At 37.4% G+C, this 27302-nt stretch overlaps 1 protein-coding gene across 1 annotated transcript in view; it reads left to right on the top strand.

Annotated features, from left to right (window-relative positions):
• KCNK10 (potassium two pore domain channel subfamily K member 10) overlaps nucleotides 1-26435 on the top strand; it is a 54935-nt gene extending 28500 nt beyond the window's left edge. The window contains exons 3-7 of the mRNA XM_042868084.1: nucleotides 1084-1201; nucleotides 3671-3831; nucleotides 20675-20861; nucleotides 23679-23821; nucleotides 25812-26435. Coding sequence (XP_042724018.1) covers nucleotides 1084-1201; nucleotides 3671-3831; nucleotides 20675-20861; nucleotides 23679-23821; nucleotides 25812-26435 — 1233 coding nt within the window. The remainder of the gene's footprint in view (nucleotides 1-1083; nucleotides 1202-3670; nucleotides 3832-20674; nucleotides 20862-23678; nucleotides 23822-25811) is intronic.
• The last annotated feature ends 867 nt before the right edge of the window (nucleotides 26436-27302 follow it).

Here is a 27302-nt window from a genome sequence, read left to right as displayed (position 1 = left end):
GCCCTTTCAAAGGGTTTGGTCCTAAACACTTTCTTACCCTAAATTCTTATTTCCTCACATACGGACAGGCACTGAGGTGCCCTGCTGGCTTCATGTAACTAGTCCAAGTCTCCAAGTCTGGAGTTTGCTCATCCTGTAACTTTATGGTCAGCTTTGCCTGACATGCAGAAACAGTATTGAAAAGAGTTGTCCTATACTGATCTCCTTAGATACACCTCACCTCTATATTTGTCTGCCTCTTCTCCTCCAAATCTTTTCCCCATGTTGGCACTAGTGTTTTTGGCAGTAATGTTTCTGAACTTGCAGCGCGGGAGCAGGTTAGCTGATACTAGGCCAAGCAAAAACATGTAACTTTCAGCAGGTGCAGTTCTGAGTAGACTCACATTAGCTTAAGCTGACTTTGAAGCTGCACTACTCATACTGCTTTGCTGCTAGAAGTGGCTTCTCTGACCTCTTTTTGTCAACCATGTGATGCTTGCAGACATTCTCCATTCCCTCTGTCCCCATTCTCCATGCTCATTCTTTGTCCCCCAATCCCTGATTGCAAAGTTGTTTCATGATGTTTCCGCAGTTATTTGTTCCTTTTAAATGGCGTATTTATATATAATTTTTACTTTAGTTAGCATAAAATATAAAAAACCTTATCAATTATTAATTGCTTGGGAAATAAAATCTTTGGCTGACTAGCTTCAGTTGACCTCATGAACATTATTTGTATTTACCACCTTTCTTGCTGCTTCCAACCTCAGCTGTTCACACTGGGGAATTTCTTCCTCCGACAGTTACTGCTGCAAGAATGTTATTTATGGATCTCTTTTGGTGTTGGACTTCTTCTTCTCCAGTGCTTTGTATCTTTTGTCATTTATCTATGTATTGTGTCTTTATTCCATTTCAGTATCTGTTTGGTTTAGTCATATATTCAGATCTTGTGTACAGAGGATACTAATATACTTGGAGCAGGTATTAAAAAGTAAATCTAAGCTGTTCTCATGGCCCTAATAAATTATTTTTGGAGCCTATACTTATTTGCATTGGATACTGTAAGGCACACACAAGGCTGATTTGTTGTCTTTTTCTTTGCAGCATGCTATTGATGCAGATAATGCAGGAGTCAGTCCCATAGGAAATTCCTCTAACAACAGCAGTCATTGGGACCTTGGAAGTGCCTTTTTCTTTGCTGGAACAGTCATCACAACAATAGGTATGTTTATGTGTATCTTTTAAAATACATAGTCAAGTTGAGAGCTGGACTACAAGTAAATTTGTGGAAGGTAGATCACAAAGAAGTGGCTAATCTGTATTTTGGTTCTCAGGAGGTGTGCCTCGTTGTGTCTCAAGGGCATTGGGCCTCTGGGTAAATAATCAGAAGCTGTTTCCATAATTAGGGTGGAAAAACAATGCTGAACTGAAAACAAGCATCACTGATGTAGCTGAGGGTTTATTATGCTGTTCTTAATGTTAGGGCAGGTGAACTCAATTATCATGAAAGATCAAGTATCAGTACTAGATGGAATAACTGTTATATGTTGTTGGCAATTTGAATTTTAATATTAAAAGTTAATTCACCCATGAGTAACTCTCTTTCATCGATTTTGATATACACTCTTAAATTTGGTACAAAATTACTTTTTTTGTACTACTACTTGTAACTGGAAATGTATCCACATAATTAACACATTATATCTTAAAAACCTTCCTTATTTTCATACCAGTAGTATGTTACTGGAAGGAATGTCACAAACTGTAGATTATGCAAAAACAAAAGCAAAAAAAAAACAAAACCAAAAAAAAAAACAAAAAACAAAAAACAAACAAAAAAAAACCCCAAAACCAAACTATTCTGGAATTCGTGGCCTTGAAATATTTTTACTTTTTTTTTCTGTTATGTGAAGAGTGTTCTAATAAGCTTTTCTTGAACCACTGATTTTACTAAATTTGTTATTCAGGCCCTTGTCATTGTGTCTCCTGTATATTGTGTCCAATGTATTTAGTGTCTTCATCTCTGAATGCTTGTGCTAGGTGTGCTAGGGTTTCTGTCCTGTCTTCTGTGAACAAGTTACTCAAAGATGAAGAAGTTGGATTTTTATTATTCTGTTCTGAAGGAAGATAAGATAACTGATATCACTGGTGGCAAAGTTAATCTCCTGATAATCATACACTGGCTTTATAATTTTAAGCTTGATTTCAGTGCTGTCTTGATTAGGAGTCAAGAGTTTGGAAATCATTGGAAAATTTTTTGGCTTTTTATTTGCGTTGCTTTTAAGTATTCTTCTCACTTAAATCACGAGAGTCTGATTTCTTCAAGTTCTTTACATGGCTAATGCAACAAAATAACCTGGTGCGTTTGCAAGACTTGCTGTGTTGCCCAAACAGTAGAGTCCTGGTGGCTTTAGATCAGTTGGAGTCTTGTGCCTTTACTTTGTTGTCAGGATGAGGATGAAAGAGTGATTACATAAAGCATACTCCTTTGTGTGGTCCTCTATATGCTAAGCTACATTGCCATGTATTTTTAATGGCAGCATTACAAATAAAACCAGGTGGTGGAGATAAAGAAAACATTTCTGAATCAAATGTTTATAAAACCCTCCCTAAATATTTGTTTACTCAGTAGACCCAAGTGGCAAGCTTTTAAATTACTCATTGAAATAAATGCCACTTTATAGGCATAGTTTATGTAAGCATATTCTTTGGCATCTGCTATTAAAATAACTTACTGAAAAGAACTTGGATGTTTGCCCATATCTGCTTTAAGTTCTCCATGAATGAGATTTTTAAAGGCTGCATGAAGTCTACGTATTGTGTCTGGGCAAGAAAATGGTTTTATTTTACTCACCAGAGCCCTGCTAGTATCCCTGTTATGCAGACACTCAGTCGATTACTTGGTCGTTGTCAGTCCACTAGTGAGTGAAGCCTGAGTTTTCTCAGACTTTTAGGAGAAATCTGGGATCTCGGATGCAGCTATGAAAAGGACTGTGGTTTGGAGCATAGATAGTGTTGTGAGTCAGCATAGTCCTTTCTCCATCATGTGAGACGGATTTGTCCAGTGTTCGTGTTACAGAATGCTGGTTATCACAATCATGTTGTCTCTGGATCACCTTCAGATCAAACCATCTCTGGTGTAAATTAAGTAGGACTGTAGTATATATTCCTCATATTCCTGTTCCTAAATACATTCTGCTACCTTCCTATGTGTTGCAAAATCTCAAAAATTCTTTCCTGTGGCTTTAAGAGGCAGTACAAATGTGTTTTCTTTCCACTCGTCAGAGTGGTGAGGGGAGAGGAAATTATGAGCTAACCACTGAAAATGAGTCTTGTCGGGTGAATCACACTCCTGTCAGGAAATAATTGACAAAGCCTGAGAGGAGCAGCAGTGTGCAGGCACCACGCTAACACTGCATGATCTTTGTGCCATGATAAGTCAAGCTAGATTAGTTAATCACAAAACAACTTTAAATAGGACCTGAATTTATAGAAGAAATGGGTAACTGAGTATACAAATGAAGAACTAAATCTCTATGGATAGCTTGCCTGGGAAGTGACATCATTCCATGGAAAATCTGTAAATAGAAATCACATGTGGAACAAAGGCATCTCTGCAGTAACAGCCCATTAGTTTTTCTAAAAAGCCCCATGTAAGTTTGAAGTTTCCAACAACTATTTTTCTCTACAGGGTATGGAAACATTGCCCCAAGCACTGTTGGAGGCAAGGTATTCTGCATCTTGTATGCCATCTTTGGCATTCCTCTGTTTGGCTTCTTGCTGGCTGGAATTGGAGACCAACTTGGAACAATCTTTGGGAAGAGTATCGCAAGGGTGGAAAAGGTTTTCAGAGTAAGCTCTGTCAGTTTTTTGCTTCCATTGTGTAACTTGCTTTTAATTCTGTTGCTGTTACCTGCAGTCCTTTTTACATGTTGGGCACCTTGAAGGATTTACATTCCAAGCTGAGAAGATAATCTCCTTAAAAGCCTTTGTAGTCAGTTGAAAGAAATTGACTTCTCTAGATGGTGATGCAGGAGTAGGCTCTGTATTTCCTTTCTGAGGACCCATCATCTTTTCAATGACTATAGGCTATCTCTGGAGAATATATCTACTAAAATAGTTTCTATACAAGGACTAGTTTAAAACAGCCTTCCAAACATCACAGGTTATTTTTGACAAGTATATCTGATCACTGAACATAGAAGTTAGTATAATATCAGGTGAAAGAGGGATGCTGAGTAGGTCCTGACTGTAGTATATAGTAAACTTAAAGGACTTGGAAATCAGGGTTACTGGAGTAAATACAAACTTGGAAAGAGAAATACCTGACTGATACACTTTCGCTGCGAGAGACCGATGCCCTGGAGTAGATTTGCTGGTAAAAGAACTGGTACAATACCTGTACGTAGAATTGTTTTCATTGTGTTTACCCACTCTATGTACCTTATGCACATATACTTCTGCATGGATTTTCCAGATTTGAATAGGTCATATAATTTCCCTTCTTCTAACTGCTACCATCTATTTTTTGGGTCTGTATCACCAAGAGCAATTCTTTTGCAAGCACTGCTGCAGGCCTGGCAAATGATAATTTGCTAATTTGCCGATGGTTCACTTCAGGGATTCTCTTTTTGAAGCATAACTTTTAGAAGTGACCTGTGGTTCCTTTGGAAGCAGCATAACTGGAGGTAAGTCTTTCCAGGGATGGAGAAGATGAAAAGCTGTCCAAACTGGTTAGCGTAATAGGCATCTATTTCTAAAACATTCCCACAGATGAGAGCAAATTACTTGTAGCTGTATTTTAAAGGAAATAATTGAGTATTAAACTGGAGTATGAGCAATTTCCTTTTTAATTAACTTACTGTGAAGTGTCCCAGACTAGCCATAAGGAGTGTCTCTCAGACTAAATGTGGAAAAAGGTGGCTGGTTGATTACGGGTGAGTAAGCATTTATATGCCTGACTGAGCACTTGAAAATGGCCTACATTTTTATGAACTAAAAATAAGGTTATTGAAAGGTGACTGGCTGGTTCTGCAAAAACAAAAGTAGCCAAGATCACTACTTTCTTTTCAGGCTAGCTTCTTGTTACTGTGCCTACTTTACCTGAAAGGAATCTTGGAACCTTCCAGACTGCTTCTGCTCCCCCAAAAGTACAGTAGTTACAGTGTGAGTCAGAAAGCCTTTGATTAATTCTCAACTGTACTACTGGCTTTCTAGGTGACTTGGACAAAACCATTAAACTGTCAGCATGATAGTTTACAAATAAAAATAATACATGTCCTATTTGAAGTATTTTGAGATTCATAGATGAATGCTGATACTAATAATTAATACAGAATATTGCTCTTCAGCACATAATGGGAGTTCTTTTGGTATTAAAAGTACTCCTTTCTTTCCTTGATTTAATGCAGTTGCTTGTTTTTTATAATCATCCAAACTATTCCTTTTCCTCCTTGGTATTTTGAGAGCCTCCAAAGCAATGTATATATCCCCAAGATATGTTTATTCCTTATATATATGCATATATATATATATATATGCATAATATATACTTTATTATTAGCTACTGCAAATTATAATAATCATTATAATGATAATATCTATATAAATTATTAATATGTTTTGTTTGCATAATCGGAAACCATGTATGTTTGAAACTAATCAGACAATCCAGAAGTGAAGCAACCGTTCTTGATTTAATTATGAGCAGTGAGCAAAACTTAGCTCTACATGTAGTTTTTGTTATTCAATGTGTAAGTCTTCTTACTTTGTCTCCATGAGGAACTCAAATGCAACATATTTGTGGGTGTAAAGCAACCCACTACAACTAGAGAAGACACAAAAATTTGCAGAATACTTATAATGAGACTGAAAGGTACAAATGTAGGCTAAGAAAACACTAGAAGAGCTAAGAAAATATTGAGTGGTGTGCCTCAAATCCTTTGGAGGCTCACTGAGTATGTATCAGTATCTATTGATATTATATACTGCATTTCTAAAAGCTTTTGAGAAGTTTTCTCATCAAAGGGTATAAGAAAATCAAGCTGTGGTAAGGAAAGAGAGAAGATCTCACACATCAGTAACTGTCTGAAGGAGAAATGGAGATTAGGAGTAGGGCATTGGTGTGAATCAGCTGGAGTCCTGTTGGAATCTTACAGTTTTGACAGGAACGGTCTGGAGTGACTCAGACAAGATGAATATGCAGATGACAGAATCTACAGATGACAGAGTCTGCAAATTGCATCTCTAGATATTTCAGAATAGCTAAAATGAAAGGTGCAAAATGATGATGATAAATGAAATCTAGTGTTAGCAATACAAAATAATGCTGAGTTCTTTAGTTTGAGGAAAGAAATTCTAATATATTTAGTCAGAGATGACAATTGTATTTCACTACTCCTAGAGGGACTTGGGATTACTTTTTTTACTATTGTGGTTGGTTCTTTGAAGATAACTGCAAAACCTAGTGGGGGTTAAGAAGTGTAAGAGTGTCAGCAAAGGGGCTGAGAACCAGATGGAAAAGATCCTTCTGTATCTGCACAAATCTATGGTGCAATTGCACTGTGAGCCCCCCATTCAGTTCTAATAATCCAATTTCTAAAACAATTAAGAGAAATTAAAAACAGTACTACGGTCTGCACCTGCAGGCCTTGTAGCTGAATCTCTAAGGCTGCATTCACTACTTACCCATATTATTTGCCCATTCTAATGGGTTCTTGCCTCTCTAGAAGATCATGGGCAATTTGGGACAGTCCAGCTTGTACATTTGAGGAAGGAACTTCATAAGGTCTTATCAAATAGGCACTACAGCCAGAGTGTTGAGAGAATATTTCAGCACAGGAGCTGGACACATGCCACTGCATGTTTTGATTATAAAAGTAATGTTGCCACTATTTCAGTGTGTAGATAACCAGAAAAATAACTATTTACTTCTCTGTGATTAAGGAGGGTTGGAAGTACTTCACTGCAAAACAGTGCTTTGGGAAAACAGGAACTTTCACATATCTTTTTAGGAAAGGGATGCACTGTACTGGACTTCAGAGAGGAATCCTGAACATCACACATTGGCTAATTTATGCTGTCTCTCCTACTGTAATAATGCTGCTTCATAAAAGTAAATAAGCATCAACCAGGTCACAGACATAAACCAAAGTATCCCCTGCACAGACTCTCCCTATTCAGCTACTGATTACTCTGATATAGGAGTTAGAAATGGTGATCTTTTTTGTGGCCCTTCCAACTTGGGGTATTCTATGATTCTATCTTCAATAACCTGGACAGAAACTATCTTCAAATCTGTTCTCACTTAGACACAAATGTGATGGTTAAAGAAATGTATGTACAAGGTCATTAAATGCACTACATATTCATGAATCATTCAATATCTGGGCTCGGTGCTGAACTGTGTTCCAGGCTCATCTGAGAAAATCAAGTAAAAACTCAACGTTTAATTGAAAAATTGATATTTTTTGTAATCATTTTCAGCTAGCATTGACAATATAGAAATTAAATATATGTTGAAAGGTGGCATAAAACCATAAAAATAGTGCTGTTACCTTGCATGTGGGGGGGATCTTATGAATGACCAGAGGCTGTTTCTATAATAAACAGCAGAACAAACTCCATTCTTTTAGATTGTTCTATACACACAGAGGTTGAAAGCATCTAAAGATAGAAAGGGTAGCGCTCCAGAGTACAAGCTACAGAATGCACTGTCATTATCCTGAGTTAAATATAGGCTGGATTCAGATAGTCTTTATTCAGACTTTGTAACAAGTCTTTAGTTCTTAACTGGAAGTAGATCGGATGACCATAACCAGACAGATCTTCCCTCAGTTTGCAGTTCGGTACAGGTGCAGACATTGAGTGTGAGCACATCATGCTCCTGAGAGGACTTCAGGATTTTCTAGCATGTAAAGTGAAACTGCTGGGAGCATTTCCTAGTCTTGATGACTCCTTTCATTGCTCTAGCTTACTGCAGCAGTGCTGAGGACAAGCCAGGCAGTACAGCAGGTAGGGCATTGATGACCATACAGCAATGTAAGTAAGCAGTCAGAAACATGGTTGGTGGCAAGACTTCTCCACTGAAGCTTGTGCATCTAGAAAGTACAGTACTTTGTGTAGAAATACAGTGTGTCTGTAAGCAAACCATAATTCACTGAATGAGAATTATCAGAACAGGTACATCTGATGCCTGTCTTTCCAGTGTTAAGCTTAAAGAACTTGTTTGCCTGTTGATCTCTTGAGAAATGATGTGCTCCAGATATGAAAGACCTGTAAGTGTTATGGAAATTACATGCATTTCCCCCCTTCCCCCAAAAAACAAACCAGCGATGGGCTTTATCTGAACCTGGAAAAAGATACAGGGAAAAACAGTTGTTGTTGGAAGTTGGGATGGGAGTGGGGCAGAAGTAGAAATCCCACTGAGCCACTGGGAAGCTTTCTTTAAGCAAATTCTAAAGGTTTACCTTCCTAAACATTGTTGTTTGCCTTTCTGGGTAGATTAGATCTATCCTAGCTATTCTTTCTCCTAGAGAATAAAATTCTTTTTAGTGATTTTTGGCTGCTTTATTCTCTTTTGTTATTGTACCAGTGACAGGATTTATCTTTATGAATTCCTTATCTAAAAATGAGTGCAACAACTCAAGGGAAAGAAACTTTGTAGAGGAGAGTAACTGGTCCAATGGAGCTGTAAGAGATTTCCTTTTCTGCTTCTCTACCGGGTTAATGCCATAACTCAGAACCCCCATCTGCTCCCTGCAAGGCATCCATCACTCTATACTCCGTATCTTGCAGACCCATACCAGCATTAGTTCTTTTTTTAGCAGATATGTTAAGCTTTTAGATGATAATGTTCTCAAAGCCTGAAATTGAAATTCAGATCACAGCTTAGGCAAAATAGGAAATCATTCAGGATTTGCAATTGTTTTTATTGCATTCAAAATTTGACATATAGTTAATAGATAAATGTATAGGAAAATTAATGATGTTACCTAGCAAGAGCCTATACGCAGTTGTGAATATATGATGTTGAAAAGTTTGCACTCTGACTTTGTTAATAAAATCTGACACCTTCATTTCTGAGCATATAAAGTTATGTCAAACTGATGGAAAAGTTTCATCTCTACTTCATGACATCTAATCAAATAATACCAGAAATCAACAAAATCTCTTTTAAGTTCTATTTCATTTCCTTACTAGCCAACGTCAGTGTGTTACTACAGTAGCTGCTAAAACTTCACTGAGACTATAAATATCCTATCTTAGGGTTTTGGTTTTGTTTTGTTTTTAATATAGAGTTATTTACTGTTACTTTCTGTAAGATTAAAAAGCTGTGTTTTTAATATTTTAATTCTATTTTACTTTTATCACACTCAAGAGCTTTCACAGAGGAATGAGCTAGAGCAATGATCAATCTGCCATCTGCTGGTATTCTGTCTCTGGACAGAACTGTCAGGAGAAAGTATGAAATTCAAATCAGTGGTGCATGTACATAGTATTATTCCAAGATGACTCAAGACTTATGAGCTGAAATTCCGGTGTTCAGAATTTAGTCTAACAGTTTCCTGGGTCATTTCCACCAAAACGAAATGTCTGATGAATATAAAAATTCTGCTACCAGAAAGGAGTCCTTTGCTTTTGTAATTTAATAAGAAATTCTTATTGTTGCAATAAAGACAGTGGATCTAATTACATTCTATTATACATTATTACCACATTGAGACCATAGAAGCCAGGCAGGAACAGGACTTCTGTATTAAGATTGTGTAGAAACAGTCATTTATAAACATTATTTTTAAATGGACAGGAAAATACATAGGCAGAGGAAATGTGATTTGTAGCAAATGACAAGTTGGTATGAGATAGAAAGTTTTGGAGGGAAGAAGCCAACTGGAAATTAAAAGAGAAGTGAGGCTGAGAAGTTGGAAGAAGTAGTTAAGGATGACAGAAATTAAATGGAGCTGACATTAAAATATTGTTAGAAGAATGGGGAGGTAGAATCAAACAGCCGTTCACAGAGGAAATTTTCCCCCATAATTTCAGATGTATTTTGATCTATCCACCTGTCTCTGCTCTACTCATCTTCCTGCTTCTCTAAACCTGGAACTGCTGTTAGGTTCTTCCTTGCAATTATTTTCTATGAGATATGTGATGGACAGGAAGTAGAAAGGAGGCGCAATTGCACGATTTCCTCAGAATAGACTTCCCTCATCATAATTCTGCAACCAATAAGGTCACAGCAAGGAATGAGTGCTAAGGCTACTTTACTTTCTTCACCACTTCACATCAGCAGCCCCTGTTACAGAGTCCTATAATGTGTTGACCTTGCTGGATGTTGATACACAAGACAGACAGAGGGCCTTGCTCTTTCAGGTGGGTGAGTCGTACGTGAGTCTTGCCTTAAGCTGACTGGCCTTGCAGCCATCCTAGGCAGACATTACAAATGTAGGAGTGAAGACTCTGAAAACTACTACTGCAAGGTATGCATCTAGTACAGCAATGTAGGAAGTGTGTGGTAGACTTACAGTTGAGCTTCCTTTCACTGCAAGAATTATAATAATATTTCTTATGAAGTTGCTAAGCTAGCTGCAGAATGACTTTGAGAAAGAGATGATGCAAATTCTATTGTCATTCACAAGATCACCTTGTTACTGAAGGACCAAAGGTGATTTAACCTTGGAGAGAAACATTACACAGTGTTAACTGACTTGAAGCTGTTTTCATTTGATTTTTGCAATTTTATGCCTCTCTCATTGCTTGGGAACTTGGTTCTTTGAACCTGCTACTGTTTTGCTCCAGATGCAGCAAAATAACTTGCTCAGGAAAAAATTAATCTGTCTGGTGAGAGCTTGTACAGATGAAAAGATTTGTTGTACAGTGCTGATTTACAAGAGCAGTGGAAACGGCAAATGCATGTAAATCCCAGCTCATTACCTATTCTTCTGCCTGTAACTCCTGAAGTGTTAGGCTGAGATTTACAGTTTCATGAACAATGTGAAAGGGGTACTTGTACATTAAAATGGCATTGGTTTATATATGTATATACTTCTGTATGCTTTATTTCAACTATGTGAGCACTTGAATATACATTTCAAACCCAAGTATTCTGAAATTTAGGAATGATTTAAACCAAAACCTAGATGCAGATAAAAATTCTGTAGTCAGTTATCACTAAATTCACGGATATATGCATGGTGAGATGCTAGCAAAAAAGATCTGCTGGTAATGAGTTGTCCTTCATAATTCTCAAGAAGTGTATTTATCTAAAAGTGGACTTGAAAACATAATAATAATAAAAAACTAGACATACATTAGTGTTTGGAAACAATACATCTGTAGTGCCTTATGAAACTGGGGAGTTCTTTCCTTCATTTTCAGTTCCTCTCTTTGAGATCTGAAAATGTTTTTGTATATTGGGTGATGATAGAAGTGAAATTAAGGGATGCAGGTACTGTAAGAATCCAGAATTGCAGCATCTCCATAGGCTGTATGCAAAGAGCATGGCAGATAGAGCAGCTTGGAAGAACAATTTAGAACAGCTAGAATCGTGAGCAAGATGCACCAGACTTAGCAAATGCTGTGCTTCTATTTATTTTAGCTTATCTTCCTCATCGAACTTTATTTAGACCAAAAATAACTATCTTTAAGAACAGTCGGTGCTGAGGAGTTACTCTCCTGAATCTTTTGTCTATAAAAATTTAAGACTGATGTGCTGTCTTCAGGAAAATGAGACCTCAGCACAATGGCTTTTTCAGCCTATGAAAATTCAAACAGTCTGTCTTCCACCACAATGGAATTGATTGTGAGCTACTTTTGATAGATGTACACCTCAGTCCTTCCTCTTGAAAAGGAATTTCACTGAGCAGAAAACAATAGAACGCAGTGTGGAAATGTGTTTCGGTCCTTTTAATAAATAGCCTGACAACTGTTAAAAGTTAAAATACATGAAGTCCTTCTGAAATCCAGGGCTTCTTTTTCTAGATAAGTGCTCTAGTTTGGAAAACTCTGAGTGCACTGACTCTAGTTCATCAATAACTTATCTGCCGTTAAGAGGACTGTTAGTCTTTGGGTACTTTACAGAAATATTCTTCCTTCTGCTACTTTCTGCTTGGACTCCTTCAATGCTCTTCCTAAAAACAGTTGTTCTTCTAACTGCTTTTCTTGGCTGTAAAGCAAACCAGACCCAGGGCCATCTGGGCACTTTACTGTAATATGCCTAGCTCTGGCAAAAAGACCACCGACACAGCGTTGAAGAAGAGGATGAAATGCAGCAGTGGTAAATTTACAATACCTGTCTCTGAAATACCTTGAGAAGGTACAGGCCACATCTTCTTTTCTGCTTCCAGCCAGTACTTTAATTATGGTTATGGAAATGGAACAGGAAGTTTTATTTTTATTTTTGGTCATTACCTGCTCTAGTAGTCCTCACACCACAGTGCTTAATACAAGATACAGCTAAGCGATAACCCTGTGGGTGAACTAAATGAGCAATGGTGCAGGCTGTGACATCATTACATGCAATGACTCTTCACCAGAGATAAATTTGTCTATGAATTCTATTTAAGTTCAACCACTGCCTTGCGGTACAAATTTTAATATACCGTTGTCACTATTTGATTCAAATACTCTGCTGCATTTAAGTTACAGGAAAGTATACTTGCTACACAGTGCTGAGACGATATGTTTGAAATAAAAAATTCATGACAAAATCTGTGGATCCTAGTCATGGAATATCTGTTTTTGGCATTTTATCTCTACAAATTGGATATTTAATTCAGTTAGAAATGCTTACAGCTTATTTGCTTCAGGGAAAATAACCCAAATGCAGCAAACCTTTTGGAAGTTTGTTTTTACCCCAAGTCCTTTGCTGTCAAACATCAGTTCAGAATCTAAAGCTTACCTCAGCTGGCTGTGGAGCACATCTTTCTTTAATCCTGCAAGTCAACGAACGCTTGCAAATTAGTTTCCAGTTTAAGGTTTAATATTTTCCTGAAGAGTTAGGTACAAACCTCGATATCTCTGTAAAACCTTTTAGACCTGTCCACCTTTTGCACTTCTAAACAGAGCCTGAATTCCAAATTTCTTCATAAGGAATGGAGGTAGATAAATGATCCTTCTTTATCACAGAATTACAGAACTGTAGGTACTGGAAGGAATCTCCAGAGATCATCGAGTCCAACCCACTATTCTGGAGGGTAAGGTTACACATGCCTGCCTCCTACTGAAATTAGTATTAGTCATGTAACTTTTAATTTCAGTGGAGAACACTGGAAGTAAATCTATTTAGATGCAAGCAGATCTTTCCCATGAAACACATTGCTTTGCGTATTCTGTCTTCACCTTTGAGGATTATCAAACTATCACATTTGTTCATCACAATGCTCCAATGCATTTTACATATGCATATATTTCCAGAGCTTATACACATACACGTCATTGTGGCAACAAGAAATGTTTTGAGCCGTGAAGCGAAGTGTTTGATGCATCCCTCTCTCTATGCCAGCTCTTTTCTTTCAACAGTGTTTCCTGCTTTCCTTTTAACTTTGAATATGAGCTCTAAGCACATAGCAATGGCAGCTCCTGCAAAATGTTGAAGAAAGCTGGTAGAGGCAGGGAGAAAGTTGTAACATGGAGACAATATTCTGAATACTCAGTAGTATGAAGAGCAGAAAACATAACAGCAAAAAATCAAAGCCCAAGCAGAGCTAACAAAAGAAATACAAAATATCTCCACCCTACAAAGTGGAGAAAGTTCTAACACTAATATAAAATTTCTGTTTCTTGCTAAGTCTTTGAAATCAGCCACATCGTGCTGTAGATAACTAGATCTCTCATTGAGAGTAAGAGTTTGTCTTGATACATTTCATAGTTAGATTCTGAGCATATACTAATAAATTTAACCTTGCTGCAGTATAGCATTTTTCTTTGCTCTACAATAACTGCATTTTAATTTTGCCCCGAATTGCAGAATTGCATGGATGAAAAAGAAGAAAGCATTTGACTCAGCACTTATCAAAATCAGGGTTACCAGAACTAGCAAGTTAAAATTCTTTCAGGTAAAGGGAACTGATGCAGAACAACCATTATTAACTCATTCTGCACTCTCTGGAAGCAGGGAATGTAGCTGTAGTTCAAAAAGGAGCATAAGTATGGAGGAAAGAAGCAGCATATTCCAAATCTGGCCTTTGAATGCATCTTTTGAATTTCTTTCAGTCTGTGTCATGAGCCTCTGTTGCCCTCTGTCTGCTCCAGTGTCTGAGAATAGTATATGCAGAATGGATCCTTCTTATTCCACATTTATTTTTTCCGGGGCCTGTATACAGATCAGCCAGAACAGAAGTTTGAGCTTATTATTGTTATTTTTGTTTCCTCAGTAGCATGACGAGCACCTTGATGAAATTAGTTGATGCATATCAGAAATCCCTAACTGTGTTTTCTTGTGAGAGAAAGAAGATAGAAAAGAGATATACTGAGCCTAGAAAATTTCCATAGCAGTTTCTGTATTTTCATAACACAATATCAGTACTTACATTATGACTGCAGCAAGAACCATGCCTAACAGTTTACAAAAATAACATTTGAGAAAGCTGCTACCCTGTGAAAAGCTTGCTGCGTATTCCATCTGGGTCTAGACAAACACCCTGCAGAAGTGTTGTTTTATGGGAAAAAACAGCTATGTAAAAAATAAATCCTTCTTTATCCTGACCTGTGTTCTGTATGTATTTAGGATTGTCTCTACCAAGCTTAGTAACAAATGTGAGCGCTTACAGCTTTTAATATCTATTTCTCCTATGGTACTTGCTATACCTAAGAAACAGGGGGTGGATTTTGCATCTTCTTTTGATACAATGGCAATGTGCTTTGTAAAGCACAAGAATTGAAATAGCACTGAGGCACCAAGAGAGCTCATTAGATGAGGGAGAAGCTTGTCTAGTAGAATGGCTCAAACCACCATTCTTAACTCATGGAAGTGTCTGAAACGTCACATGTATATTTTGGATACGTTGCATGGCATTCTACTTCTAGGCTTTGATATTCTGAGTTTGCCCTGGCTGCTTGCACAGATGCTTGCTCCCTCCCCCTGATGGAGAAAATAGGAAAACAAGAGAGAGAAAATTTATTCCCCCAAGTTCTTTTCCAGACTCAACCTAGGCATTTGAAAGAAATCTTTTCTGCTCTAAGAAGCAAAGCAAAGGAGGACAACCATTAGGTTATAGAAAAAATGCACTCATCATCATTTGTTAAATAAAAAAATTGCAAAGCTCTATAGCCTAGTGATTAAAATAGGAGGAAGAGTATATTGATTATAACATGTTTGATGGAGGGTAGCCCTGTAGAAAATGATTAGAGAGTATTGGCTGATGAAAAACTCAACGTGACCCATGACTGCCTGTTGCTGTTCCAATCTTTGTGTTGAGACGGGCAGAGCACCTTACTAAGATGTGTGCCATGTGATGGATCAGGGCTGGCTTATATTTAACTGATCAAAAAGGCAAGCACTGTGAACCTGTGACTATTGGCAGCACCTGAACTAGCTAGCCAAAAATGTTTTTGCTATGGACATAGTTAGGCCTTCCTCTGTGGCAGAAGAAAGGATAGAACTGATATATGCGATATTCTGTTTTATGTTTTGAATACAAAGATTTGCCTTCCTTTTGTTAAAATATTTTGATCTGGAGGAAATGATTTAGAAGACAAGCTGCTTAATTAGTGTGCAGGTAGAGAGAATATGTTCCAAGAATATTTAGCAGCATGGGAGAGGGCATAAAGTTAGCAATAGGCAAAGGGGACAAAAGAAATGTTAAAAAAATACGTTTTCTTTGGAGGAATGTTCCAAAATGCAGTGCCTGGTGTAGAGACAAGGACTGCATGTTCTGTGAAGGTGCAGTATACTAGCACTAAAAATACAGCACTGTTCAACTAGCCAAAAAGGTAAACAATTTTTTTGAAGTCCTGGGGATGTTTGTCAGGAATTCAGAAAATAAGATCTTTGGAAAACAGAAGTAACATATGAGCTCACTGTAAGGCAGCAAATGTTCCAGTGATTTTTATAGTTGAGTAGTACGATATATTGGGCTAGTTTCTATGCAATGAGAGGTGACACTACGAAGTCTTGGAACAAGCATATTTGAAATATAGTGTAATTTGCCACATATTTAGCATTTTGTCTAGTCTGAAACGTGACTATAGTATCTTATAGTCCCATGCTTAATGTTTCGTACTTGGCAAATAATTTACTCCTTTTTCAATGAATCTGTCATCTTTGTTGTCTCAGTCTGGGAAGATAAGAACCTTGTTTGGTCCTTTTGTTGACACTGAGCAGGTCAGAACATTTGTAAATAAGTTAATCTACCTGAAAAAGACAGTAACCATGGAAGAATCCTGTTAATCAGCATAGATTGTGTAGGACCTGAGGGGAAAAAAAAATAGTTTTCTCTTAACTTCTAGAATTATTGGATAGATCTTATACTGGTAAAATCACAGTGGATGTAATAGAAAAAAAGGGAAAAGCAAGCAAAGTAACAGTTGTGGATGGAGATGTAGAAGATCTAATTTTCATTGATAAGGGTCTCTCCATGAGAATGCTTGAAACTAAAGCAAGCTGCCAGTTTCTTTAATTAATACAAGCAAGATGATTCAAATCTTTCTCCGACTCTACTTTGTGCTGTTGCAGCATCACCTGAAGCACTGTGAGCAGTTTTTGTCACCACAATATAAAAAAGACATAAAACTATTCAAAGAGTGCCCAAAGGAGGGCCACAAAGATGATGAATGATTTAGAGAGCAAGATGTATGAGGAGCAGCTGATGCCTGTTGGTTTGTTCAGTCCAGAGTGGAGGAGAGGCCTCATGGCAGCCTTGCAGCTCATCACAGGGCGTGGAGGAGCAGCACTGATCTCTCTGTTGACAGTGACAGGACTCAAGGGAACAGCATGGAGCTGTGTCAGGGGAGAGTCAGGTAGGGGTTATGAAAAAGTTCTGCACCAGAGGGTTGTTGGACACTGGAGCAGGTTCCGCAGGGCAGTGGTCATGGCAAAAAGCTGGAAGAGTATCGGGAGCTTTGGACAGCACGCTCAGAAATAGGGTTTGGATTTTGGGTTGTTCTGTGTGGATTCAGTAGCTGGACTCAGTGCTCATATCTCAGGATATTCCGTGATTCTGTGATGCTGCTTGTTTAGCTCTTACCTACCTTAAGAGTGAAATGAATACCTTCATGAGTAAATGGAGATGAATCTTTATGGGTTGTTATATCATAAAACAACACTCCACTCTTTCCTTAGATTTTTCCTTTAAATTTTTTTTTTTTTTCCAGATTTTCTCTAGTTGGATTTAAATTGAAGCCTCTCTCATTAACAGGCACTGATTTATTTACACTTGATGAATGTTTCACAAATATGTGTTTCATCAATGTGGAAAGAATGTATTGATTAAACAATATTAAAAAAAAAAAAAAGCAGAAAATATCTATTTTACAAGTGTTTTCATTTAACTGACTCCACTATGACATGAACTACCTTTCACAGAGAGAGAGCTCTCTTACTGTTCCATTTTGACTACTGTAGATAATTCTGCATTTATGTCCCAAAATGGGCTCAAAGGTTCTGCTAGCCTGCCTGGAGATACTCAGATATTTGTTCTTTGGTGTTTGGCCCCAGATTGCGTGTACTGTTAAAGTAGAATGTTCTTTCTCTGTCAGAATCCTAAATAAAATTCTTGTTTTCTAGTAAAGCCAGGTAGAAAATTGTTTCCACAAGGTTCTCAGAAATTCATATACTATAAGAGCATAGGATAGTTCTAATTTTCTTTTTTTCAGATATACCAAAATACTGCAAAAACTTGCAGTATTTGAAGAGTCTATTTGGAGTACTTTTATGGAGATCCGTAAGACAAGGCTGGGTAGGAGGAAGTAGAGGCAGAAAGTCTTTCTAGATCGTGTGATGATAATCTTACATAATGAAAAGAAAGAATAGCTAATTGTATTTATGATGTCTAACTTATTGGTTAGGAATTGTCATTGCTAGTTTGACAAACTAGTTCTATTTCTTAAATTTTGCTAGGAGCAGTCTTGATAAAGCATAGTCCTTCTGAGAACCGACAGCCTAGACATTTCTTACACAATATGGATTAAATTTTGAAAGGCACATTTGATGCTCAGTATGAGGCTGTATATTAAACAGATTGGCTCTGTGAGTAAGATTCACAAAAATCACACAGATGACAAAATTCCCTGTGTTGGTACATGGGGAGAAGTGGGTTCGTAAAGCTGTGGTTCATGAGAGCTGCATGCTGAATGGGAAAATCAAAACCAGTTTCTTGAGGAAAGTGTGGGTGTGTGGCATGCAACCCTGCACCTGGAATTAAATATCTATATCTATGCTTGTGGCAGCTGTTGTTGAGAAACTGAAATTAAGGAACTAGGACAAAGTGGTTGACCTTTAATTTCTATTTATACTGTGCAGGATTGGCATATGGTTCAACCCTGATCTGGAGGTCATTTTCATCTTTTGTATAACAGCTTGAAGGTTAGACAATATGAGAGACCTTTGCTTGGCTTAGCTACAGCAAAGCAGGAGTGCCACTTCTATGGAGTGCCCTAATCTAATACATTTTAGGCCATACTCAGCTGAACTGTTCGTTTCCCTTATTTTAAAGTTGGATCACTGTTTAGTTAATACAAGCAGTCATAAGTTCATCAGAAGAGCAAGCAAGTGGAAAACCACCAATTCTATATCATAGTGATTAAGATGTAAGGCTTGAAGAAGAACAAAGGTATCAACAAGTGATGTCTGTTCCTATGAACAGTCCTGAGGGAAAAAAATTTCTTTTGCAGAACCCATGTGTTTTTTTTTCTCTTCTTGTGAAAGTACAAGCTTAATTTTTCAGACTATGTAATTCAAAACCTGAGGCATGAACATTTTCAGATTTTTCACCCTTTACTGTATCTATGTAGTATATATATACTTATATTTTAATAATGACTTGTTACAGTGTAATACTGCAGTGTTTAGGCTAATATAGTCCAATGTAATATAACTGTGCCAAAACTGGAATGTAGAAGTGCCATTTCCTTATTCTTCAGAAAATGTGCAGTACACTATGACGTTCTTTGTATGGAAATAGCACGGCCAAATCCATCCATAGGAGAAACATGCAAACCAACCTTTTTTGATATGGGATTAATATAACAACATCTGTGCCTTAGCGTTTTTTGGGTCTATAGCATTTACACTTTGAATGTCTTCAGAATGCATGCTTAATTACAAAGTGTTCCCCTTTTCACTTGTATTCTGAATTTCATGCATTATTCTCCAGTATGTAATTCTGTTTCTAAGTCATGCTGTTCTGCCCTTTTCAGTATCTTTGAAAACGTTGTCCTTACTCACCATAATTTTCTGATTCATTTGTACCAGTGGAAGAATAAGAAGAATATAAAGAACCTCATCTGCTCTGCTTTTGTGCAAGTGACCAAGGTGCACAATAGCCATGAGTCAGATCTTTATGCACATTCATTAGCAATGTTACCATTTTTACATTAAAAAAATAAAAAAATAAAAAAAATAAAAAAAAAACCCACAAAAAAAAGCATACAAACCCACACCTTTGACTGAATTCATAGCTCAGGAACAAGTGGTCCTGAATATCTGGTAGAGATTTATACATCATTTCTTCCACTCTTTTTTCTATTACTGGCATTACATAACTCATGCTGAACTCCACAGTCCTTTTCCAGGTCAGATACAGAATTGATACTGTCACTTTAATTAATCCATAATAAGTTGGTTTTTTAACTAGATTTCATCTTTCTCATGAAACTTTATTAAATTCTGAATTCCTTTAAGTATGGCACAGAAAATCTGGAATAAATCTGTTAGAATTGGTTGTGTTAATCTGGACTTATATCAGAGTTACTGGAAACAAAATCCAAGTTTATGCTAAATGAAGTGAGAGTTTATATGATCTAGGAGTGTAAAATGCTGCACTTACACTGCTTGTATTTGTATTCAGTTTATAGCATCCAGTAACATGCTCAGTATTTGTTCAAGAGCTTTGTGTAGGTAATTTTATTTCAGGTTATTTGGTATTTGACATAAAGCCTGTATTTTTGGTGTGAACTGGGAAGTCCTGAAATCCAAAAATAGCTATATTATACCTTCATAATTGAGAAAGCAAGCTGGAATTCCAGAGAAAGCTTAGCCTTTTACATGATCTATTTGTAAATAAAGTAGCAAAACCCAAAGCATGAATTATTAGTAAATAAAATAGCTTTTTTTCACCCTTCTTCTTTGAGAAAAAAAAATGTTTATTTTCATTTTAGTCTTGGTATTCCTCATTGAGCACTCAGGGCTGGTGAGGCTGTGTGGACTTATATCTTGGGTGGTGTGAATGCACACCTTCTTTTATACTTTGAACTCGAACTGGAGTGTACTGGACCATGATATGTTTGTCACAGATTAGTGACTATCTAGGAAAAGGGAAATCACCGTTTTTCTGTGGCCAGACCATAGTAGTTCACTGTTCTCCAGAGATGGTTCTCACCAAGTGAGAGGAAGGGTTGGGTTCTACTTAATAAGCTCACAAATGACAGAAATTGAAATACAGATGATATCAGCGTGATCCATCTGCCATTCATAATGTAAACTATACAGTTCCAATAACATACTTTTTTTTTTCCCTTTGTTTTGTCCATTCTCTAGAAAAAACAAGTGAGCCAAACAAAGATCCGGGTGATCTCTACCATCCTCTTCATCCTGGCTGGCTGCATTGTCTTTGTGACCATTCCCGCTGTTATCTTCAAACACATCGAGGGGTGGACAGCCTTGGAGTCCATCTACTTTGTGGTTGTCACTCTGACTACTGTTGGTTTTGGTGACTTTGTAGCAGGTGAGCAGCACTGAGCCTAGATTGTACGCATGAGGGCCTTGGCTCTTAGAATTTATTTTTTGGTAAGGAGAGGAAGGTTTTTACAATTTATTATATCCAGAGAAATGAAGCCAGGTATTTCTGTTGGGGTTATTGTACAATAACATGGAGAACTCCAGACAGGTTTAAGAGTCAGATACATTGCCATCTGCAGAGTGCAAGCTTTCAGCAGTGTAGATAGCAGGAGTCTGGGAAGTCCTGATTACCCCTTATCATGCAATGAATTATGCACAAGTCAAATGACTTTCCTATTGAATTCAAAATTTGTATTAGTCCATTAGGTCTCAAGCTGAGGCTGCCTGCTGAAGCATATAGCCAAAATGATGGATGGACAAAGCTTTACAAAGTAGAGCTGAGCTATAAGGCTGGAAAATGTCTGGTCTGACACAGTAGAGAGCTGCTAAATTCTTCTTTTGCAGAATCTGCAGCATTTCAGAAGCTGGATTTTCTTCTCTAGCCTTGGCAGGAATTTTGACATTGCAGCTGCCCTGTTACATCAAGGAAGGTCTAATAGCATGTGCAGCTCAGTGCTAGGAAGTTATTCTCTCAGATGAATACAGTACTAACTAAAACTATAAATACCCATCCTTACCAAAGAGAGAGTAAGGATTGTTGGTTACAGAGATGAGAGAATTTATTTTGCTCTATTATTCTGCTAAGAAAAAGTGGTTAAAATAAATGAGCTTTCTTTCGCCACTATTGGATTACTAGTGATTATTGGATTATTAGTGATACTAATTATAGCATTAAGATGCACAGACATATAATGCTTCTGTTTTGTTATTTCCTAAACATCAGTGAAATATGAATGAGCAAAAGATCAAAGGCAGAAACAAGAATATGTAAAGTTTTCTTTGCTAAACAGCAAATACAGTCTTTTTGTAGATAACACTCTGACCCTCTTTTATTTCTGACATAGTGGTATAGAAGACATGAACTACTGAGGAAAAATTGGCACTGAACAAAGCCCCAGATATGAAAAAAATCCAGATTTGAAAGTAACTGTATGAACTCAGTCCTCTTTAACCACTTAAGTGTGAAGAGAACCTCACTGGTATTCTGGCTTTGTGGTATCAAAACACAGTATAATTAACAATATTTTTCTTAGGCATGTACACATTGATAGTGTTTTTTTGAATAATATATTTGTAAAAAATCAACAGAGTACTAAATTTTAAATTGCTGTATATTCAATATAATCAAGACAATATAATCCATGGCTGGGTGGTTATTAACCAGAATTTTTCAAAAATGGAAACCCTGAATGAGAAAACTTCAAAGATGATCTCATGATAAGAGCTTAAGGCAGGTGATCACCAGGAAATCTGGGTTTCATTGCTGGTTTTGAGAAAGATTTTCTGTTACTTTTATTTTCTGTTACTTTCATCCCCGTATCTCTATCCCTTCAATATCAAAGAGAAAATGTTATACGGTATTGGGTAAAGCAGCATCAGTGAAGCTACACTGATTTATTCCACTAAAATATGTCTCAATTCTTGGCAAACTGGGAAAGTTTTTGTTCTACTGCTGGAAATACAATTATAGCTGTAGTCTGAAAAAAAAAAAACCAAAACCAAACCAGAATATTTTATAGGCTGAAGAAAGTGGTCTCATATTTTCTCACTTGGCTCATTAGTCTGTAAGACAGACCCAGACAATCTGCTCCATAACAAGCTTCTGCTGGGACGTGTGTGATTAGAATAGCCCCATTGTACCATAGCAACAGCAGCCCCTATCTACTATTGTTTTACACTCTCAAAGACTAGAAAAAGAGAGTGATTCATATAGTGTATGAGGAGAGATCAGCATCAAAAACATATTTGGGTCCCTGCCAGTACTCAAATATCTGAGCTTTCTTGAGAATGTTCAGCTGCTTTACACACACTTGTGCTCAGTCTGGATAAAATTAAAATGCTTATAGAACTGAAATCTGAAATGATTGCAAAATGCTCAGGTGGAAACTCTGACCTGTATTGTTGGAGTACTTTACTGAAGGAAAATCCTAAAAGCTTTTCAGTGCCATATGAAGATAAAAGTTGGTGTCTGGTTCCCTTCTAACCAAGACAATCTTCTGTAGGAAAAACTGATTGAGCAATGTGGTTGGCTTGGATGACCTCCAGAGGTCCCTTCCATCCTCAACTGTTTGTGATATTTGTTGCTTCATTTGACTCATATCTCCTCTAGAGTTGCTGGCCAGAGAATTCATCCCTATAACTTACATCCAAGCAGACAGCATATCCTTATTATCAGAACTGATATAGATTTGATTTCCTGTCAGATATCCTGATTTGGTAGAGAAAGTTACTTTTCTGTCTCCTACACAGAAATCTCTGAATCTTTTATTTAAAGCCAAAGAATCTGGAAAATATCATTTGAGAAGGTTGAACTGTGAAGTCTCCAAACTACCAGGCTGCAGGTAGTTCAGAATAAGGAAGACAAGTTGTAATACATTTTTTCTTGAGAATGTATTTGTGCTGTTGCATGTGTTATCAAAGCAGGAATTTGAGACTTGCTTCTGAATTGTCTCAGCAATATAAGGAAAGAGGTTTACTAGGTGCTCTGACAGATCACATAGCAGTAGAGCAGTATGTAACTTCCTAGTCTTAAATTAAAAACAGTCTGTTCCTCCCACCTGACAGATCTCTTATCTTTTATTAGAAGTACAGTGGTGTTGGCAAGAATTAAGAAATATTTTCAGAAATTTCTCAGAATTGCAGAAATTTTGTAGTCAATTTTGGCATCATATGTTTCCTAAAGACAAGTTTATGCTTATTTCAGGAGGAAATGCTGACATCCATTACCGAGAGTGGTATAAACCTTTAGTGTGGTTCTGGATCCTTGTTGGCCTTGCCTATTTTGCTGCTGTTTTGAGTATGATTGGAGACTGGTTAAGGGTCCTGTCCAAGAAGACAAAAGAAGAGGTATGACTAATATCACAGTGATTTGTCATTTTATAAGAGAGCTCTAATTGCCTGATTCCTTTTTGTCTATAAAAGGATACTCCCCTGCTTGACTAGTGCTCAATAGCCTCCACTGGCAGCCTTTTGTGTTCTCTTAGCTCTGATCTTTATCTCCTTCACAAAGTGTGGAAAAAAGCAACTGAACAAAGCTAGATTGTTACACCTCTGTCAGTATTACTAAATACATAGAACACACCAGTAGGTCTGCATTTACGAAGAAGAGAGGCCTGCCTTCACTCTGAAGCGAGTTACAAAACTGTGATAAAAATTTCAAGTGTTCTCTCTAAAATTAGAGGTGTGTGGATTTTAAGACATTAGTTGGCTCTGTTAATTAAACAATAATTTGCTTTTAATTCATGCTCTATACTGACTTCTCCCACATTCTCTATGTCAAAGAATATGGTTCTGAATAAAGGTTTAGATTTAGGTCCTTTATTGAGTACTGCATTATTAAAATTTAAGACATTGAGTTGTCAACATCAGGGAAAATGTGGCTCATTTCACTCTGATCATGTCCTCCATGTTCCAAAGATAATATTGCTAATGCTCAGAATAAGAGTATTGAAAGGTAATTATCATACCTCCAAACCTGAAGCCTGTTGACAGAGGGTTGATATGATTTCAAATTTTAATGCAATCTCTTCCTGTATTCCACAGCAAAGCTAACTGGCAGAGTTAGCCAAAGAGCAAGAATAACCAAAATTTGGCAGAGTTAAAGTTATTTATCATTTATGAAGGCAGTTGTGCCGCCTGAGACTCAGTGTATCCTCATGAATAAAAAAGGATTCACAAAGAGCTGTCAGACTGATGAGCAGCAAGAGAGCTGCAGTGCTTGGCTGTGGCAACCAAAGGTGGGAGTCTGAGCTCTCAGGGTGGATATGAGATACCTGCTACCACAGTTAATCCAGTTCTAAGTAGAGACCATTTCATCTGGCTTGAGGAACCAAAGATAATACTCTGAGGACTACTGAATGGAGAAACTGAGTTCAGGCCATGGCACCCTTTACCTTGGCAGCTGCAGACATCATACTCCTGAAATTATTCTTCTTTAGCTGAACTTTAGAAAAGGCCTGTATTGAAAGAGATATTTCTTGATCATTTATCTTTTTTTCCCTCCCTTTTCCGAAGAAGTACTTGTTTAATACATGTCAGTGCTTTACTCTTAGTCATTATTGTGCTCTCAGGTGCAAAGCAGTGAAATGGAACAGCAGTGAGACATTTAAAGACATGCTGATGGTTCTCACACAGAACACTGATGTGTTTTGAAAATTTCTTCATGAATCAGCACGCTTATTGATGGCATGTGGTGCTAGTATTTGAACAGTTATGCAATGTACACCTCCATTAGAGTCAGCCAGAATTGTCCAATATAAATTACCCTAGACTGTATGTATCAGAAGGATTTTGGAGTACTTGAAGTCATCCAATAGATACTCTCAAAATTATTTGCTTTGTGGCAAGGAACAGAACGTTCAGTGGGACTGGACCATGAGCAGTATGGGAAAGTACATTACTGTACTGCTATATTGGGTGCTATAATGTTCTGAGGCGTATTACTGTAACTATATGTGAATAATTCTGCCTTCTCCTAACCATCTACTGCTGACATTATAAGTTAGGAATTTTGTTCTTAGCCAGGGAGGGATTAGCATGAAGAGCTCTCCCCAAGTAAAACAGCTATAAAATGTGCAGGATAGCAAAATATGAAACAGGCAGCCCAGTGATGTGCTGCGTATGCCATTTACTAGTCACTGGTTGGTAATTTTAAAGCCTGTCTTAGTATAAACACTGTGCTGATGAAAACTGGGCCCAGATGTATGCTTTGGAGTTGAAACTTGTCTCCAATTCTATGCCAGATACAAAACATTCTTGTGCTACTGTTCAATAGAAATGAATGTCACTCCATTTTATTTTTGTTTTGTTTTTATTCTTTCCTTTTCTTGTGGTGAAGGTTGGAGAAATAAAAGCCCATGCAGCTGAGTGGAAAGCAAATGTGACAGCTGAGTTCAGGGAGACACGGCGGCGGCTCAGCGTGGAGATCCATGACAAACTTCAGAGGGCAGCCACCATCCGGAGCATGGAGCGCCGACGCCTGGGCTTGGACCAGCGAGCCCATTCCTTAGATATGCTGTCTCCAGAGAAGCGCTCAGTCTTCACTGCCTTGGAAACAGGACGCTTCAAGGCCTCATCTCAGGAAAGCATCAACAACAGGCCTAACAACCTACGCCTTAAAGGGTCCGATCAACTCCACAAGCATGGGCAAGGGGCATCTGAGGACAACATCATTAACAAATTTGGATCATCTGCTAAGATGACCAAAAGGAAAAACAAAGACATCAAAAAGACCATCCCTGAGGATGTGCGTAAAATTTATGAGACCTTCCGAAACTACTCCTTGGATGAAGAAAGAAAGGAAGAAGAGACTGAGAAGATGTGTAATTCTGAGAACTCTTCTAGCACTACAGTCCTGACCAACTGCATCCAGCAGCACTCAGACCTGGAGAATGGAGTGATCCCCACTGAAACCAAAGAAAGGGAACATGAAAACAAAGCATTACTTGAAGACAGAAATTAAATGTAAAAGATGCTTGACTTGAATTAACAATGTTAGTGTTTTTATATACGTATATATATTGAGACACGTGCCTTATACAGACTCCTTATTCAGTCTGAATTATATAGCATCGAAGAATATTTCACTGTGCCATAAAGACTCAAGCTTGCTCTGCCAAAACAAATCAGGAAGACAGCACTGAAGAATGGCAACAGAAAGCTACGCACATGGAAATTTCAGCCTGTATAAGACTACCAGGGCAAGACACAGAGGAAGAGACAGAACTATGGCAATGCCACCAGAGTGCTATGACCACAGCATAATATTAGACAAAGGTAGTTACATAAGAAGAGCCTTTGAAAGGGATGAAAAGGAACGTGTCTTTGTAATGGAGTATGTATTCATTAAGGCTTCCCCTGGTGGTTAAAAAGAGGAGGAATAATTGGAGCAAACTAGAAACTTTCAGTAAGGCTTAGTTTACGTTTTGGCACGTGATCCAAGCTAGATTTTTTTTCCATTTTTGAACCAGATGCATTATCTTTCTAAACTCCAAAAGAATGTCAATGGACGCAGCCACCAGCTGGATGCTGGTTTGAAAAATCAACACGGACACATTTAAGGGTCAGATTACTTTTTTCATTAAAAAAGGAAAACAAAACAAAACAAAACAAACAACTCTGTGGGTATTTATCTTAACCAGTGATGCAGTGATTAAAAAAAAAAAAAAAAAGAAAAAAAAAGAAAAAAAAAAAAAAAGGAAAGAAAAGAAACAAATGGATCTTTTTGTCCTATAGGAAATATCCAGTGTAAACTTGCATATGAAGAAATTGCAACATCTAGAGCTATGTTGTTTAAAAGAAGAGAAATATTAATTTACCGATATTTGGA

Source organism: Lagopus leucura, unplaced genomic scaffold, assembly GCF_019238085.1.
Source record: "Lagopus leucura isolate 7727_CA_CO unplaced genomic scaffold, USGS_WTPT01 Super-Scaffold_1, whole genome shotgun sequence".
Lineage (NCBI taxonomy): Eukaryota > Metazoa > Chordata > Aves > Galliformes > Phasianidae > Lagopus > Lagopus leucura.
The sequence above is the reverse complement of the archived record's forward strand: the minus strand, read 5'-3'. Positions and strand labels throughout refer to the sequence as shown.